Source organism: Anomaloglossus baeobatrachus, chromosome 6 (genome assembly GCF_048569485.1).
Source record: "Anomaloglossus baeobatrachus isolate aAnoBae1 chromosome 6, aAnoBae1.hap1, whole genome shotgun sequence".
Lineage (NCBI taxonomy): Eukaryota > Metazoa > Chordata > Amphibia > Anura > Aromobatidae > Anomaloglossus > Anomaloglossus baeobatrachus.
The window spans coordinates 525,837,852-525,854,706 of record NC_134358.1 but is presented as its reverse complement, the minus strand read 5'-3'; the positions used below and the strand labels follow the sequence as shown (position 1 = coordinate 525,854,706).

The 16,855-nt window shown below is 42.1% G+C and overlaps 1 protein-coding gene across 2 annotated transcripts in view; it reads right to left on the bottom strand.

Moving 5' to 3' along the window:
* Window positions 1-1,038: 1,038 nt before the first annotated feature.
* Window positions 1,039-16,855, bottom strand: part of MKX (mohawk homeobox) — a 140,192-nt gene continuing 124,375 nt past the window's right edge. Inside the window, exons 6-7 of one of the 2 annotated variants that reach the window (XM_075316786.1) lie at window positions 3,846-3,879; window positions 1,039-1,780 (exon numbers count right to left, since the gene is read on the bottom strand). In XM_075316786.1, the coding sequence (XP_075172901.1) occupies window positions 1,591-1,780; window positions 3,846-3,879 (224 nt within the window). In that variant the 3' untranslated portion in view covers window positions 1,039-1,590. The remainder of the gene's footprint in view (window positions 1,781-3,845; window positions 3,880-16,855) is intronic. The other variant, XM_075316787.1, reaches the window with a different exon arrangement.

Genomic DNA, 16,855 nt, shown 5'->3' with positions numbered 1-16,855 from the left:
CGTGCCGCACATACGATGGGGGCGGTTAGGATCGCATACGATATCGTATGCTTAATTGTAAGGTGTAAAGCAGGCTTTAGTCCAGGAGATTGGATGACGCAATTAGCACATACATTATTGTCTGTTACACACAGTTCCATTTATCTGGCCATGTGAGGGGCTAGCAGCAGATGCCCTTTTTGGCACCATTAAAAAGAGTAGAAATCGAAGAACTGTGCTTCTATGTCTGGTATTGTAGATTGGCATCAATACGATTCACAACCAATCACTGGCACTGTGATTTCATAAAAAAAAAAAAAAATTCGTCCTGAAACACTCATTTTTTAGGAAGGTTTTCCAATGTATGCCCTCATTAATAGAGATAAGTGACCCGAGGTTTGGTTTTTAGTGTGCCGTACCAAGCACAGACTTAACAAAAAAAATATCATTTTGAGTTTTGGTGTGTTACATATGCAAACCACTGCAGTGGCGGACATATCACCGGTGCAGCCGGAGCAGTCGCACAGGGGCCCGGAGGTTCGGGGGGGGGGCCCTTACTGACCGGTTAATAATGAGGGCAATCTGACCTGTTGTCCAGTGCTCCAGGCTCTGTGGGGTCTTTGGTCAGACATGTCCGCATCACATGTAGCATGCTGGGCGGCGGGCAGGGAGCGATCCCACAGCTCCGCACAGTGTAGACAGTGGAATGCAGGTGTCTGTCTTCTGCTTCCTGCCCGACACGTTCTCTGTGACACACGCGCACATGTCCTAAAGTTGTCCGAATTGCCCAATTATTGACTTCCAATGGTCAAGTCCGGGTCCCAAACCAAACTTTATCTAAAGTCCAACTGAACCCACCAAACAAAACTTCCACGGGTCCACTCATCTCTACTAATTAACAGTTGAACAACTGTCATAAAAAAAACTAAAATGCATTGACTGAGTAAGCCCATTTATCAAATGTCCTAAATCACCAGCAAAATGTAAGAAATTCTGAAAGTTTTATCAACTTTTCATTTTATTGCGAAATTTTTTTTACTTATATAAAAAAAAGACTTTTTGAATTTGCTGATAGTCCTATCTCATAAGATATCTTATCACTGGTAATTTACATTATCTGACAGTACAAAATAATAACAAGGCATATCAATAATTGCCAATCGGCCATTGGAATGAATGCATCATTTCTGTGTTTGGCAAAATTTTAGTTCAGGTTACCTGAATACAAAAAGTTCAAGACTAAATACAAAAAAAAAAACATTATGGCATTCATAATTTAAGGCATAAATATTTCATATCATGCCCACGTTCTAGCTTATTACTGAAAGGCAAGGCACATATGGTAGAAGCAAGGCAGACAGTTTTACTTATAAGCTGAGTATTTATGCTCCTTAGCATAAAATAAGTTAGTATTTTGGTTAAAAAAAACCATAAGACGTAAAAATTTACATGTCCTGTAGAGCCCAATGGGTAAAAGATATTATACATGGAAGTCCAAGTCTAGTGGGACTGGTTTCAAAAAGTCTACAAAATGTTCTAAGGCAGAAACATGCTTGTGGTTGTGATCGCCAGTCCCGAGTGCTCCCTCGTAGGAAGGAAGCGGAGTCCCATTCATTGATATTGCTGAATTAGTGGCACTTTGACAGTCTTAACTTCTGATATATGTGATGATTTCTGAATGATGCAGCTAGTGGTCCCCTGCAGTTTGTCTTTCCCTTGTGCCAGGTTCGTTAAGGCCATCGCTGCATTGATCTCCCTCCAGTACGTCTCATCCTTGCTGGGCCCTTTTTTATTAACTGCACTAGATTAAGTGAAAGAAACACAATTGCATCAGCTCATCTATTAAATAAATCAATCAATAAATAAAATCTCTACTTTATAATGTTTTTAACTTCACAAAATAGTCTTCAGAATAATTAAAAGTCAGTAGAGTTACGCAAAAAGATAGCAAAAGCCTGGTCAAGTGACTATGTCGGTAGTTTGCGACTGCCAGACTAGAGCACTGTGAGCCTCTTCTTGCCTGCTAGAATCCCTGGTTCTAGTTAAGGGGGTTGTTCCCTACTTTTACATGGATGGCCTCTCCTAAAGTAGCTCATCAATATCTGATCGACCATGGTCCGTCAACCTGCACCCCCGTCGATCAGCTTTTCTCGGGTCTGGCAGCGGCAGCAGGCAGCCGGAATTGCTTAGTTGTGGAGCTGCTCCGTCTTCTGATCGTGGCCGTTACTGGGTACTGCACATCTGCCTCCTTTTGATTAGGAGATGGAGCAGCTCCAGAACTGAGCATTTATGGCTGCCTGCTGCCGCCACCACCGAGACCGAAGAACAGCTAATCGGCAGGGGTGTGGGGTGTCGGACCCCGGCCAGTCAGACATTGATGACCTATCCTAAGGGGCACTTTGCACACTTTGACATCGCAGGTGCGATGTTGGTGGGGTCAAATTGAAAGTGACGCACATCCGGATTCGCAGGCGATATCGTAGTGTGTAAAGCCTTTTTGATACGATTAACGAGCGCAAAATCGTCGTAATCGTATCATCGGTGTAGCGTCTGTCATTTCCATAATTTGGAATTGACCGATGTTACGATGTTGTTCCTCGTTCCTGTGGCAGCATACATCGCTGTGTGTGAAGCCGCAGGAGCGAGGAACATCTCCTACCTGCATCCTGCGGCTCACGCCAGCTATGCGGAAGGAAGGAGGTGGGCGGGATGTTTACGTCCCGCTCATCTCCGCCCCTCCGCTTCTATTGGCCGCCTGCCGTGTGACGTCGCTATGATGCCGCACGACCCGCCCCCTTAAAAAGGAGGCGGGTCGCCGGCCAGAGCAACGTCGCAGGGCAGGTAAGTGCATGTGAAGCTGCCGTAGCGATAATGTTCGCTACGGCAGCTATCACTAGATATCGCACCTGCGACAGTGGCGGGGACTATCGCGCTTGGCATCGCAAGCATCGGCTTGCGATGTCGTAGTGTGCAAAGTGCCCCTTAGGATAGACCATCAATGTAAAAGTAGTGGACAATCCCTTTAATCCAGTACAACATCATGGGTTTGTTATGCCGCAACAGTAACATCACTCTAATCAGAAGAGGCACCGGGATGCCAGAGGTTCCCAGAGCTCTGGTCCGGCAGCCACGGAATTTTAACGTAGCCTCTGGATCAATATCCTGGGAAATTTTTGCTCAACTCTACAGGGCAATCTACTGTATTCAATATGTCAAGTAAAGAATCCCTTTAAATAGAGATGAGCAGATCTTTTTAAATTCCAATTTACCGGCTTTGCCAAATTTTCTCCAAAAGTTTGTTGCGGAGAATGAATCTGTGCAAGTTGCAATAGTGGAAAGTTTGTAATTGCTCAGAAAATACATGTGAGGGAGAGAAGAGAGAAAGAGCACTCTACTGACCATTAGAGCATACACGTTACAGGTGAGAGAGGATCCTACTGACCATAAGAGCTTACACCCTACAGGAGAGAGATTTACCCAGTGGCTCTGGAGATGGAAAATGACTCTGCTGTACAAACTGTATTCCACGTGAAATCGCTGATCTGTGATGGCCTCAGTACTGACAACCATTGTAAAAGATATGATAATTCACTACATGTCATAGTTACATGGCATTATGGGGTGGACCATAGTGCCAGGCAAAGACATTAGCCCTCTCTCTGATGCTTCAGCAATGTGGGAAATGGGCAAGATTTTTTTTCAGGAACCGGGAATTGAATCTTTAAATCTTTTGTGAAACCTCAAATTTCAGGAAATTTGACTTGGATCTGATCTTCCAAGGATTGAAGGATTGATCCGCTCATCTCTACCAGAAAAGGTCCAATCTCAATTCTATGCACACTACAAATGTAAAGCAGTTGACTCACCTTTGACATGTATTTGGTCCAGACTCCAATGTGTCTAAAATAAAACAAAATTGAGATTATTAATTATTTCAGTAAAATAACATACTGCTTAGAATAAAACTTGCTGTTGACCAGATGTAGCAGACACAATTTTACATGGCTTTACCGATAATTAACATGACAACACCAATTGTTACGATTGCCCGGTCCTATAAAGTCTCACAATGATAAAAATCTCTTCAGTTGGTGTCACTACCCTACAGTGTCCCATTTCTTTTGTCCTTCAGTACCGGGCAGGTGCTGGAGGTAAGGGATGTATGGATTCTACTTAGTATCTGGTGACATTTTCGATGTTTTACAACCTTTTTGGTCTCCCATCTAGTTAAGCAGTTTTGTGGAACGACCTGTCCACACTCTCCCCTACTGGCATTTTTCTCAGTGGGCTATGGCTCATTGTCATCTCTTGTTGGCCAAGTTTTAACTTGCACAGCTGACATTGTGCTTCAGTGTCATCTATTATTGTGATGACTGTGTTACAGACATTTGTAGGTGTATCGTTGCATAGTTCATTTATTTTAGCATAGATGATAACATGTTCTCCGTATTATTGTCTCTACTATTACCGCCCTTGTAATCTTACAGCCTGCTTATTTGTACATTTTGTATGATTTATATGTTCATATCAGTTTGTGTTTTTTTACATATACATATATTAATGCCGTTATACCTGTACGGTGCATGTCAGAAGCGTGTGTATGGAGCGGGCTCACAAGGTGAGCTCGGACCACACCTGGTAGGCAATGGCTGTGTGTTACAGCCCGGATCTGCAGCTAACAATCGCGATAAATCCAGCGTGGCTTGTGAGGCTTTCCGTAGCTCAGTAATACGGGGTCATGATGGTGATGACTCTAGGTTACCATGGCAGCGATTTGGTCCCCGTGATTGCATTGCACGGACCTGATCTCCCTGCCTCCTGAATGCTGCGATCTCATTGATTAATCTCCCGAGAGAGGTGCGGGCACCACTCCCGGCAGTGAGAGTCGAGTCTCAGCTGTAACATCAACAGTAGACCCGGCAGCGATCGCGGGGGTACAGTTGGACCACCTACAATACATCCTGCCAGATGCTGCATGGTCACATCTAACTAGGAGTGTTTGTTCACAGAAAGAAATAATCTGCCATAATGAAAATTCATACAAGCCGCAACGACAGTAATGATCCACAAACTATAGTTCGATGTGTGGCCATTGTTATGTGTTTTTTTTGTAATGGTTTTTAGCCTGATTTCAAGCCATGATGGATAAACGCTCTGTAGGCTAGACAGGTCCACCAGGGTCTTCTCCACAGTTATCTTGATTTTATCAAGCCATCGGGTTGCTGATCTTCCTCTTCGCCTTGTTCCTTCTATTCTTCCAACCATGATGTCCTTTTCCAGTGATTGCTCTCTTCGTATGATGTGTCCAAAGTAGGCAAGTGATAGCTTGGTGATAGTGACACAATCCTACTAATTCAGAATGAACGTTGTTCTCCAACCTCATTTCCTTCTGGATATTTGTGAAAGGAAGTGACTCTTGATACAACACGATGATCACAAGACTACAGAATGTCGGGTCTATGTGTCTCTATAACCAGCACCTAGTATTTTACTGCAAGAAAAGCCACATGCAGATAATTACTGAACATACATAATCCCAGTGTTTAGTTTGGCTTGTGGTAAAAATATAAGAGCCGCAGAGATTTCACAATAGGACCATCTGGTTAAAAAAAGAAAGATTTTCTGAGGAACACTGCTTTTATCATTCTCAATTGCTTCCTGTGTAGAAATGTTTCCAAGAAATCTGAATTTAGGATCAGTGATGCGCAAAATGACTACAGGAGCCGCTGTGAAATACATGAAGGAAGTTATGAAAGAGGTTTTCAATAAAAGATATTGAAAGAAGGGTACAGATAACATAGCTGCCAGCTATCCTAAATTTTCCAGCCTACTTTTTGGAAAACAATCTCAGAATATTAAAGAAGTTGTCCACCTATTTGGGACAATTTTAATTTACTATACCCTACTTAAATGCATTTAATTGGAGCTAACAATCATTTTTTTCAGCTGGTATTAATTAAAAATTTGGCACCGTTTGCGTTTTTTTTCAATAACTTTTATTATTTTCAAACTGTTTGCTTTCTTTAGCCAATATGGTGCACTGTTTAATCCTAGCTGAGAAAAATGAGTTACCGTATATACTCGAGTATAAGCCGATCAGAGTATAAGCCGAGGCCCCTAATTTTACCACAAAAGACTGGGATACCTTATTGACTCGAGTATAAGCCTAGGGTGGGAAATTCAGCAGCTACTGGAAAATGTAAAAAATAAAAATATATACAAATAAAATGTAATGTGCCCATCTTGTCCCCTGTAGTAATGTGCCCCATCCTTCTGACCTATAGTAATGTGCCCCATTTGTGTTACCCCTTGTAGTAAAGTGCTCATCCTTTAGTAATGTGCCCCCTAGTAATGTGCCCATCCTTCTGCCCTATAGTAATGTGCCCCATAGTAATGTGCCCATCCTTTAGTAATGTGCCCTGCAGTAATATGCCCCATGCTTTAGTAATCACCTCATTCTGGTCCCCTTCTTGTCCCCTATTATGCCATTGTTCACACACACACACACAAACACACACACACAAAATTCTTCTTACCTGTCCTCCGTTCCTGCGCTCTCCATTACCTGCTTCTTGCAGTCCGCAGGCACATAGACCCCTCGGTGAGCTCATCCGGTCAACAGGGCTACTGTCATCATGGTTTTACTGCAGTTGAATGCTTTATAGCACCACAAAGCATTCAACTGCAGTAAAGTCATGATGGAAACCTGCAGCAGCGGCTTCGGACGTGATCACTGAGATGTCTAAGTGCCTGCGGACTGCAAGAAGCAGGTAAGCGAAAGTGCAGGAATGGAGGACAGGTGAGAAAAACTTTTATATGGAAACATCACTCGAGTATAAGCACAGGGGGGTGTTTTCAGCATAAAGAAATGGGCTGAAAAACTCGGCTTATACTCGAGTATATACAGTATCTAAGAATCCGTCAGTTTTACGGGGGAGTTCATAACTCTTTATATCTGATTTATGACCACATAAGACTTTAAAGGGAACTTGTCACCAGATTTGGCGACTATAAGTTGCGGCCACCACTAGGGAGCTCTTATATACAGCATTCTAGAATACTGTATATAAGAGCCCAGGCCGCTGTGTAGAATGTAAAAAACACTTTGATAATACTCACCTAAAGGGCGATCCAGTATGATGGCCGTCACTGCTCTCCGGTCCAATGGGTGTCGCTGCTCTCCGGTCCGATGGGCGTCGCTGATTTCCTGTCTGGCGTCTCGCCTCTGCGGCGATTGCTATCTTCCTTCTTCTGAGGCCCATGTGCATGACGTGTCCTACATTATCCACACTAGCTGGTAATGGGGTCTTGTGCATGTGCACTTTGATTTTTCCCAGCTCAAGGCAGATCAAAGTATTATAGTGTGCATGTGCGGGCAGTCTTTAACCTTTCCCCGTGCCTGCACATTACAGTACTTTGATCTGCCCTCAGCAGGACAGATCAAAGTGCACCTGCGCCGGACCGCAATATCGGCCTGTGTAGATGACGTAGAACTGTCATCCATACTGAGCTGGGTAGAAGGAGGACGGAGATCGCAGAAGAGAGGAGGCGCCGAACCGGAGAGCAGCAACACCCATCGGACTGGACCGTCCCCTGGGTGAGTATTATAAAAGTGTTTTTTATGTTACACAGAGCAGCCTGGACTCTTATATACAGCATTCTGGAATGCTGTATATCAGAGCTCTGTGGTGGTGGCCGCAGCTTATAGTCACCAAATCTGGTGACAGGTTCCCTTTAATTACATACAGTGGAGCTTAATTTAAAACCAATGTGATATGTCAATCCTGACTTTGGCTATAAAATATACATATAGTGTAAGGACCTCTCAAGAAGCTTAACATTAGATACTGTATGACGCTTCCCCTCAATTCACACTTTATGACACGTTTCGGATTTCATTTTAGCACATACGTTCACTTTTTCCTGCAAGTTAGCCGATGCATGTCATTCGAAAAATTTGCTATCCCTATAAAAACCCACTTTTTGTTTAATGGAACACGAATATTTCATTTTTGTGTGTTAAAAACTGGTGATATTTTCGCAGCATGCCTCTTATAAAACAAACTGCATTGGTAATTGATTCATGAAAACCACGCGTAAGTCTGTTTTTGATCAAAAGGAATGTAATAGGGAAATAAAATAAGGCAATAAGTTTAACATTATCACAGTCTGCATGCTGGCTTTGGTTTCCAGAGGTCAGAAAGTTCTTTATGAGGCCTGGACATAATATTACTTGAATAAACTTTCAGAATCCCTCACACTTTGTGTTCTGCGCAGAAAAAAGGTCCAGTAAACTTTTATGATCGGGGCCGATAGAAGTGTGCCACGTGCCAGGCCCTGCGATGTATAAGCCTTCTGCTCTGTGCTATATATATTTTATATTTTTATACTAATACATGAAAGCTACATAATGTGTTTTCCACATATGTTGTGATTTTTATGTCCTAAAGCACTAACACCCTTTGTCTTAAGCAAATAAATTGTACGTTTGCCACTAAAGAAACAAGCCGAAAGGAAAACTTTGGACACAAAATAATACCCCCTGGGGTACTGTGTGTAAGTAATGGACACAGTAAGGACCATAGTATCCCAGGCACCGAAACTCCTTCCTTATACAGAAAATACCTTTATTGGTCCCAGCATACTCCAAAGAAAAATACAAAAATACACAACGTTTTGGCCACCGTAGGGCCTTTATCAAGCCATTAAAAGGTATACACCATTGGCCGAAACATTGCATGTTTTAGTATTTTTCTTCGGCGTATGCCTGGGACCAATAAAGATATTTTCTGTACAGAGAAGGAGTTTTGGTGCCTTGGGGTCTATGATATTTATTGCAAGTAAACAGCCAATTGAGGGCTGTACAAAGCAGCACAAACAGTGGAGTGGTGCATGGAATACAGCTGCTTAAGTGTCAGTAATGGACACGTTTTATATATATATATATATATATATATACATATATATGTGTGGTGGTCACATGGTTTACGTAGTTTCTGTGCGCGTTCAGCACGAATCGCAGGCGCAAGAGGATTTAAGAACAGATCCCTAATTGTATCAGGGCTTATAAGGGACCCTAATAACCAATCTAAGGCAGTCATGTGACTGCAAGTGTGCGCTTAACATACATCCGTTCATATTACGACCACGTACTCTTCAGCGGTCGATACTAGTGAATATTGCACCCTTGCGGTCACATAACTGTCCGCTCTCTTCATCCACAGGCCATGTCCTTTCAATCCAAAACCGAACATTTAAAGAGAACCTGTCAGCAGTTCTTCCTAATATTATCTAAAGCCACCAGCTTTAACTCCTCTTGCACTTCAGTCCAGCAATCTGTTTATAGACCCCAACTGCCTCTACATATCCAAAATATACCTTTTCGAATTCTCCTGTGATAATTAGCACGGTCTGATCCAAAGGGTGTTGCTAGTCTTTGCACAGCGCATCCACTATCCTCGCAATCTCATCCCTCTACCTTGATTGATGTGTATGACGTGTCCTCCAACGTCCCCTGCCTATCCAAAAGTACCTTTTTTAATTCTTCCGCTCCATATGTAAACTGGTCTGGTTTGATAGGTGTAGCTGGTCTTTGCCGATCGCCTCCACTATGTCCACAATTGTATCCTTCTGCCTTGATTGATCTGGATGACGCATCCTCCATCATCTGCACGGAGCTGTAAAATCTTGTGCATGCGCAGTTGATGCATAGGCACACTTTGCTTGGCATTACAGGACTTTGATCTGCCCTTAGTTTGGCACAGAAAAGTGCACATGCGCAGGCTTGCTCTTCAACTGCGCAGGCTCAAGATGTTTGTTACACTCTTCAAGCTGTTCTAGAGTTTAGTGACATGTTCTGGGTCAGAGTCTCACTTTATCTTCTGAGACTCTGCTGATTAAATGGATTCCCTTTCCTTTGGGTATAAGAGGGTTAATTTCAGTTTACCTTCCAGCAGCTCCTGACTCCCAGTCAGGTATTTCCAGTTTGGACTACTCCCAGGTCCTATATATATACACCCTCTACTTCCAGCAGAGGGTGCTGGTTATTTACAATCATTTGGAAGCTTGGCGAGGAGGAGCAAGGAGTTGTAGAGACCCTCTCTCTGTTGTGCTTTTTGGCTGCAGCATTGGTGAAGGCTGTGGCAGTTCGTGGTGTGCTTGTTATGGTATGGAAGTTACCCAGTAGTCTGTTTACTTCCCCCCTTTTAAGTTGTTTTCCCTTGTGCACGTTTAGTGGCTCCTTTGTGTGTACGAGTTGTTGTTTTTATCCCTGTTAGTCTTTATTTGGTGGTGGGGTTGTTGTCCCTTCCCCCCAGGGGGGTGGGTTGTGGAAGGGGGGTCTTACCATCAGAGACAAGGACAAGAAATAGAGCCAGGTTGGAAACCCTGACCTCCCTACCTTCAAGGGTCCCTATGGGTGTGAGGGTGAGCATATGGGCCCGAGCCTTAGGGCCAGTATAGGTTTCCCTCTGTTCCCCAGTCACATGTGACAATTTTACAGCTCTGTGTGGATGATAGAGGACATGTGATCCAGATCAATCAAGGCAGAAGGACACAATTGTGGACATAGACGAGGCAAAGACCAGTGACGCACATAAGACCAGACCAGTTTACATACAGAGTGGTAAAATTATGAAAGGTATTTTTGGACAGGCAGGGGGAGTTGGAAGCTTATATACAGATTGTTGGCTATGGTGCAAAAGGAGTTAAAGGTGGTGACTTTATATTTGGAAAACCTGCTGACACATTCTCTGGTTTTGCACTAAAAGGACATGGACTATGGGTGAAGGAAGGACACGTGAAAAATGTCATCTAAATTTAAAAAAGAAAAGATGGAATTTTATTAGCATCTAAGAACAATACAACTTTTTATTAGAAAAAGGCCCAGAAAGATTTATATGGCTGAACATTTTCATTGTTCTCAAGTAATCTATGGAGGCCCATTGTGCCTCAATATGTCCCTGCGTGCACTATTTTATTGAATAACCTCTAATTCACTCAGTTTAAGGGAAGAATAAGAAACCCAGAACTATCAAATAAAGCAAATTAATTTCCTAAAAACAATGCATACTCTATAGCTCACTCTTCAGGGCTATCGAAAGTAATAAGAAGCACATGCCAATATAGCAAATCATAACAACCAATGCTAAGGTGACCAAGCCACAAACTCACGCTTTTCTGAATTTTATGCCCGTATCCAAATTACCAGATACAGAATATTGAACGCGAGTGACCACAGAGCTGGCATAATGCTACAAATTGGAGGGTGTGATATTTGAAATAATAGATTGTGACAGCTTATTCTAAAACATGTTAGCCATTGTGATAATATTAGAATAATATGAGATCCATTACCAAAAAATATCGAAATACAATATTTTTGAATAAAAAATAGTCACTAGAATATAATTATAATATAAAGTGATATTATAATAGTAAGGTGTAATAGATCAATAATGAATCTACCTACATAGACACAAGTGATAAAATCATTTGTATTCTGATCATTTGGGGGCAATGACTGTCAGAGCCTGAGCATCTAACAATCCTTTGATGTGCTAGTTGTCTAGTCCAATGTAGCCAAAAAAAATGTTCTGTTATAAAATGTTATTTGCATCTCTTGGGAACATAAATGAATTAAACTTTCATATTTATTTTCACTATGAAATTGGCACTAATTTCAGCCTCCTCCTTCACATCTGACACAGCTCTATCTCAGCAAGTTCTATGTAGCAGGGTCTGTATATCAAGTCCTATGAATTTTTCGTGAGTACCTGCAAACTTCCAATTGTACAGCTTTCCCCTTTGATTTTGCCATTCTTGTGGCTGGGTGGGGCTTATTACTGAGTATTTGTGGGGCTTTTTCCTGAGCCTGGGTGGGTCTTGTTCCAGAGTCTGGGTGGGGTTTGTTCCTAATCCTAGGTGGGGCTTGTTCCTGACCCTGGGTGGGGCTTGATCCTGAGCCTGGGTGGGGCTTGATCCTGAGCCTGGGTGGGGCTTGATCCTGAGCCTGGGTGGGGCTTATTCTTGAGTCTGTGTGGGGCTTATTCCTGGGCCTGGGTTAGGTTAGTTCCTAAGCCTCGGTGGGATTTGTTCCTGAACCTAGATGGGGCTTGTTCCTGTGCCTGGATAGCGCTTGTTCCTGAGCCTGGGTGGGGTTTCTCCTAAGCGTAGGTGGGGCTTGTTTCTGAGCCTTGGTGGGGCTTGTTCCTAAGCCCAGGTGGGGCTTGTTTTTCAGCCTGGGTGGGACTTGTCTCTGAGTTCAAGTGGTGCTTGTTTCTGAGCCTAGGTGGGGCTTGTTTCTGAGCCCAGGTGCGGCTTGTTTCTGAGCCTGGGTGGGGCTTGTTATTGAGCCTGGGTAAGACTTGTTCCTGCGCCTTGGTGGGGCTTGTACCTTAGCCTGGCTGGGGCTAGTTCCTGAACCTGGGTTGGGCTAGTTACACAGAGCTCGTCAATATGGAGGACTAAATGGCAACAGATTTACTAGTACTCTAGTGATAACCTTCTGCTGATAAAACAGTGATTTAACAAAAACTACAGTATGTAGACTAGTAAGTGACACATCGCTTTAATCACGGTCTCTGTATCTACATCATGCTGCGCTCAGATTATGTAGCAAAAATCTGTTCACAAATTCCCTTTAAAAGGGATCCTTCTCCTTTTAAACCTTTTAAACATGCTATCTCTATTACATCCAGAATCATGTTCTGATTAAGTATTTCTTAATATAAAGTTATATTGGTTGAAGCTTTGGATTTCTTATACAGAGATCCAATTGGTGCAAAACAGAAATGTACCGTAATTGAAACATTCTAGTTATCTACAGTTGGAGCTACCTGCATAGTGTGTTATTGACTTTAATCTAATCAGTAGAGAGCTTCCCCAGCTGGTGGCAGTGAGAAAATAAATTTTAAGCTTATGTCTATTATTATTATTAATTATTATTATAGCGCCATTAATTCCATGGCGCTTTACAAGTGAAAAAGTGTATACATAAAAACTAATACAACAATCATTAACAGTACAAAACAGACTGGTACAGGAGGAGAGAGGACCCTGCCCGCGAGGATCACAGTCTACAGGGAAAGGGTGAGGGTACATAGGTGAGGACAGAGCTGGTTGCGCAGTGGTCTACTGGACTGAGGGTCTATCCTATATCTATATTCATTTTTACCACTATAAAGATATAATAGGATATTAACCATCTGAAAATGCTGACTTTATTTAGAAGAAAAGAACAAAATAGTATTCAAGGGTAGATATTTATTTTCAGTTTGGACATTCGGATTTATTGTTTTATTTAAAGCAGATGTTCCCTTTTATATTCTCTTTTTTATATATTTTTTTGCCACCTATTTGTTGGCAACATCTCTAAATGCTGAGTAAAATACCGACGTGTTTAATGGTAACAGATGCAGCGTAAAGTAGGATTTGTGTACGCAGCTCGTTAGAAGCTTCTGTCACACAGCGGGAAGCATCGATACATATAGTCCAGTCCATCTGTTCCAGGCTCTTATTGTTCCTTACCTCAGAGTTTCTTTTGTTGCCGCATTGCAATAAAAAAAAGAACAAGTAAAAAAAAAAATTCTCCGGGAACAGTAAATGAAGAAAATATGTCTTTTACACACTTGCTGCATCACTCAAGTAACCAAACAAGTTTGTCAGCAACTTTCTCCCTCATTAGAAGCAGACGATGGAGAAAACGTCTCCAAGGTCAGCGGGTGTTGGCGCAAGTTGAAAAAAAAAATTTCTCCAGGCCAACTCGCCATGTTTACGTAGATGAAACTTGACAAAATCTGCCTTTCATTATGAGCGGCACTCATCTGTGAACAAATGAACTGATATTACACGAGTTGCTAACGAGCTTGTTAGAGATTGGAAATTAGAGCAAAATCACACATCGTCCCTGGTCCGGTGCTGGCTCCATGGCATTGTAGAGGATCATAGTCAAAACTCCGAGCAAAAACTATTTCTAAGTAGCTGATAAATTGCCTTCATACCACTAATTACTACCGAGACCGGCTGTGGTACGCTCTGCTACACTTGGAAAATCTTCGGCTACACTGCGGCAGTGACTACTCTTTTTCTTTATATAGTAGCCCATTGCTAATCTGCATCCATTACACAGATGTATCATTAACTACTGAATAGCTTTCATCCATTAAACACGTGCCTAAGGATTCATTCACACCAGTTTTCCACTTACAAGTGCTGCTGTGGTATTTGGGTATTTTTTCACCAATAGCACTTCTACCTAAAGGGGTGCACTATTCCTCTGCAGTAGTGACCACATCCCTGTAAAACTGATAGGGAAGGGTTTTTCTAAAAACCTTGATCAGCCCATACTGCCTCTGAGTGGCGCTATCGCGGTCTGATCATCCCCATGAAGTGACTCCCCCGGGTTCCGTGACTTCTGGGATCTGGTGATGTCACGTTCAACTTCCAGTTCACCTGAAATCACCGCGGTGGCCCCAGTCTCCCTGAGTCACTGGGTTGAGTGTAGAGTTTCACCACTTATCACAGCCCAACATCACAGTGCAGCATATCACATGCCCTCTCCTTCACTGCAGAGCGGCGCAAGCAGGAGAGATGCTGGGGTCTCAGCCAATAGGAAATTGTTGCTTCCTGATATCAGCTTTGTTGGCTGAAGCCCTGTCCCTTCTAGTCACTTGGGTATGACCTCACACAGGTCCTGAAAGAGAAAAGTTACATCTATTGTATAATATTTATGCTAATTCTAACAGGGGGAGGGGATAAGTATGAATACCCCTCCAGATATTATCTGATCCTCAGCTGCTGTCACTCAAGAAGCTGCCAATTTTATAAACTTTATTTTCTTGAATTTGAAAGCCTAAATATCCGAGCTGACCACTACAGGTATGTATAGAATCAGCCTGATAGTGCCAGTATAGCACTGGCTTTAGGTTATATACAAAAATCCTGGTGATTGGTTGCCTTTAAGAGCTTTGATGAATTAAGCACAAAATATGGAAAATATGTGCAGGTTTTTGCTGCACTTTAGAAATCCACTCATAAAATTTATAAGAAAGTTGATGTGAGCGCCCAGTGTAACAGCGGCATCTGTCACTCATATTCTCTAATGAAATCCCTTTAAGTGATGCATCATAAAAAGCTCACGTCACGTGCTATCCATTTAATGCATAAATAATGGATGGGGCAAGAGGCAACACCCATATTCTACCATGTTAAAAAAGTTAAAAAAGTTTAATGAACAATTTTTTTTTTACTAGTCTCCTATTCCTGGAATAGAAAAGCCACTAGACACTCTTAGCTTCTGACAAGTTCAGCATTTACAGTACGTCGGGAGTTTCCTGGCAAGCATAACAAATGTAAATAAGGAAATTATAGATATTATTTTGCAAAAATTATTTCTTGTAGAAATTATTTTAGCAAATGGTCCTTCTGCACCTGCATGGCCACTGACCTCAAACACTCTTTTGTAAAAGGTTTAATGTTGATGTTTTTAAAATTAAACTGCAAACCTAATGAGCAAGAATTTACTTTATACTTCGGACTTATGTTGCTTTAAGTAAATGCACTTTCTGTGACTTATTTCTGACCAGAAAAAGATACAATCTGTGCACTGACTCTAGGAATCTGCTTCAGTATTTGGTATGGACCCCCGAACTTTCCAGTTCAGGTTCACCCATCATTAACAGCAATATACAAGTGCATCTCAATAAATTAGAATATCATCAAAAGATAATTTATTTCAGTAATTCAATACCAAAAATGGAAACACATATATTATATAGAGTCATTACACACAGAGGGATCTATTCCTATATATTACCGTATATAGAGTCATTACACACAGAGGGATCTATTCCTATATATTATATAGAGTCATTACACACAGAGGGATCTATTCCTATATATTATATAGAGTCATTACACACAGAGGGATCTATTCCTATATATTATATAGAGTCATTACACACAGAGGGATCTATTTCACGTGTTTATTTATTTCTGTTAAGGTTGATGATTATGGCTTACAGCCAATGAAAACCTAAAAGTCATTATCTCAGAAAATTAGAATATTATATAAGACCAACTGATAAAATGATTTTACACTCAGAAATGTTGGCGCCTACTGAAAAGTCTGTACAGTAAATGCCTCAATACTTGGTCGGGGCTCCTTTTGCATGAATTACTGCATCAATGCGGCGTGGCATGGAGGTAATCAGCCTGTGGCACTGGTGAGGAGTTATGGAAGCCCAGGTTGCTTTGATAGCAGCCTTCAGCTCGTCTGCCTTGTTGGGTCTGGGGTCTCTCATCTTTCTCTTCACAATACCCCATATATTTCCTGTAATTTCTTGGTAGACGGCTGCGCTGACTTTGGTCTTGATAAAACACAGTGGACCTACACCAGCAGATGACATGGCTCCCCAAACCATCACTGATTGTGGAGACTTCACACTAGACCTCAGCAGCTTGGATTGTGGCCTCTCCACTCTTCCTCCAGACTCTGGGACCGCGATTTCCAAATGAAATGCAGAAATTACTTTCATCTGAAAACAACACCTTGGACCACTGAGCACAGTCGAGTTCTTTTTCTCCTTGGCCCAGGTAAGAGGCTTCTGGCGTTGTCTATTGGTCATAAGTGGCTGACACAAGGAATGCGACTTTTGTAGCCCATGTCCTGGATACGTCTGTGTGTGGTGGCTCTTGAAGCACTGACTCCAGAAACAGTCCACTCCTTGTGAATCTCCCCCAAATTTTTAAATGGCCTTTTCTTAACAATCCTATCAAGGCTGTGGTTATCCCGGTTGCTTGTGCACCTTTTTCTACCACACTTTTTCCTTCCACTTAACTTTCCCTTAATATGCTTGGATACAGCACTCTGTGAATA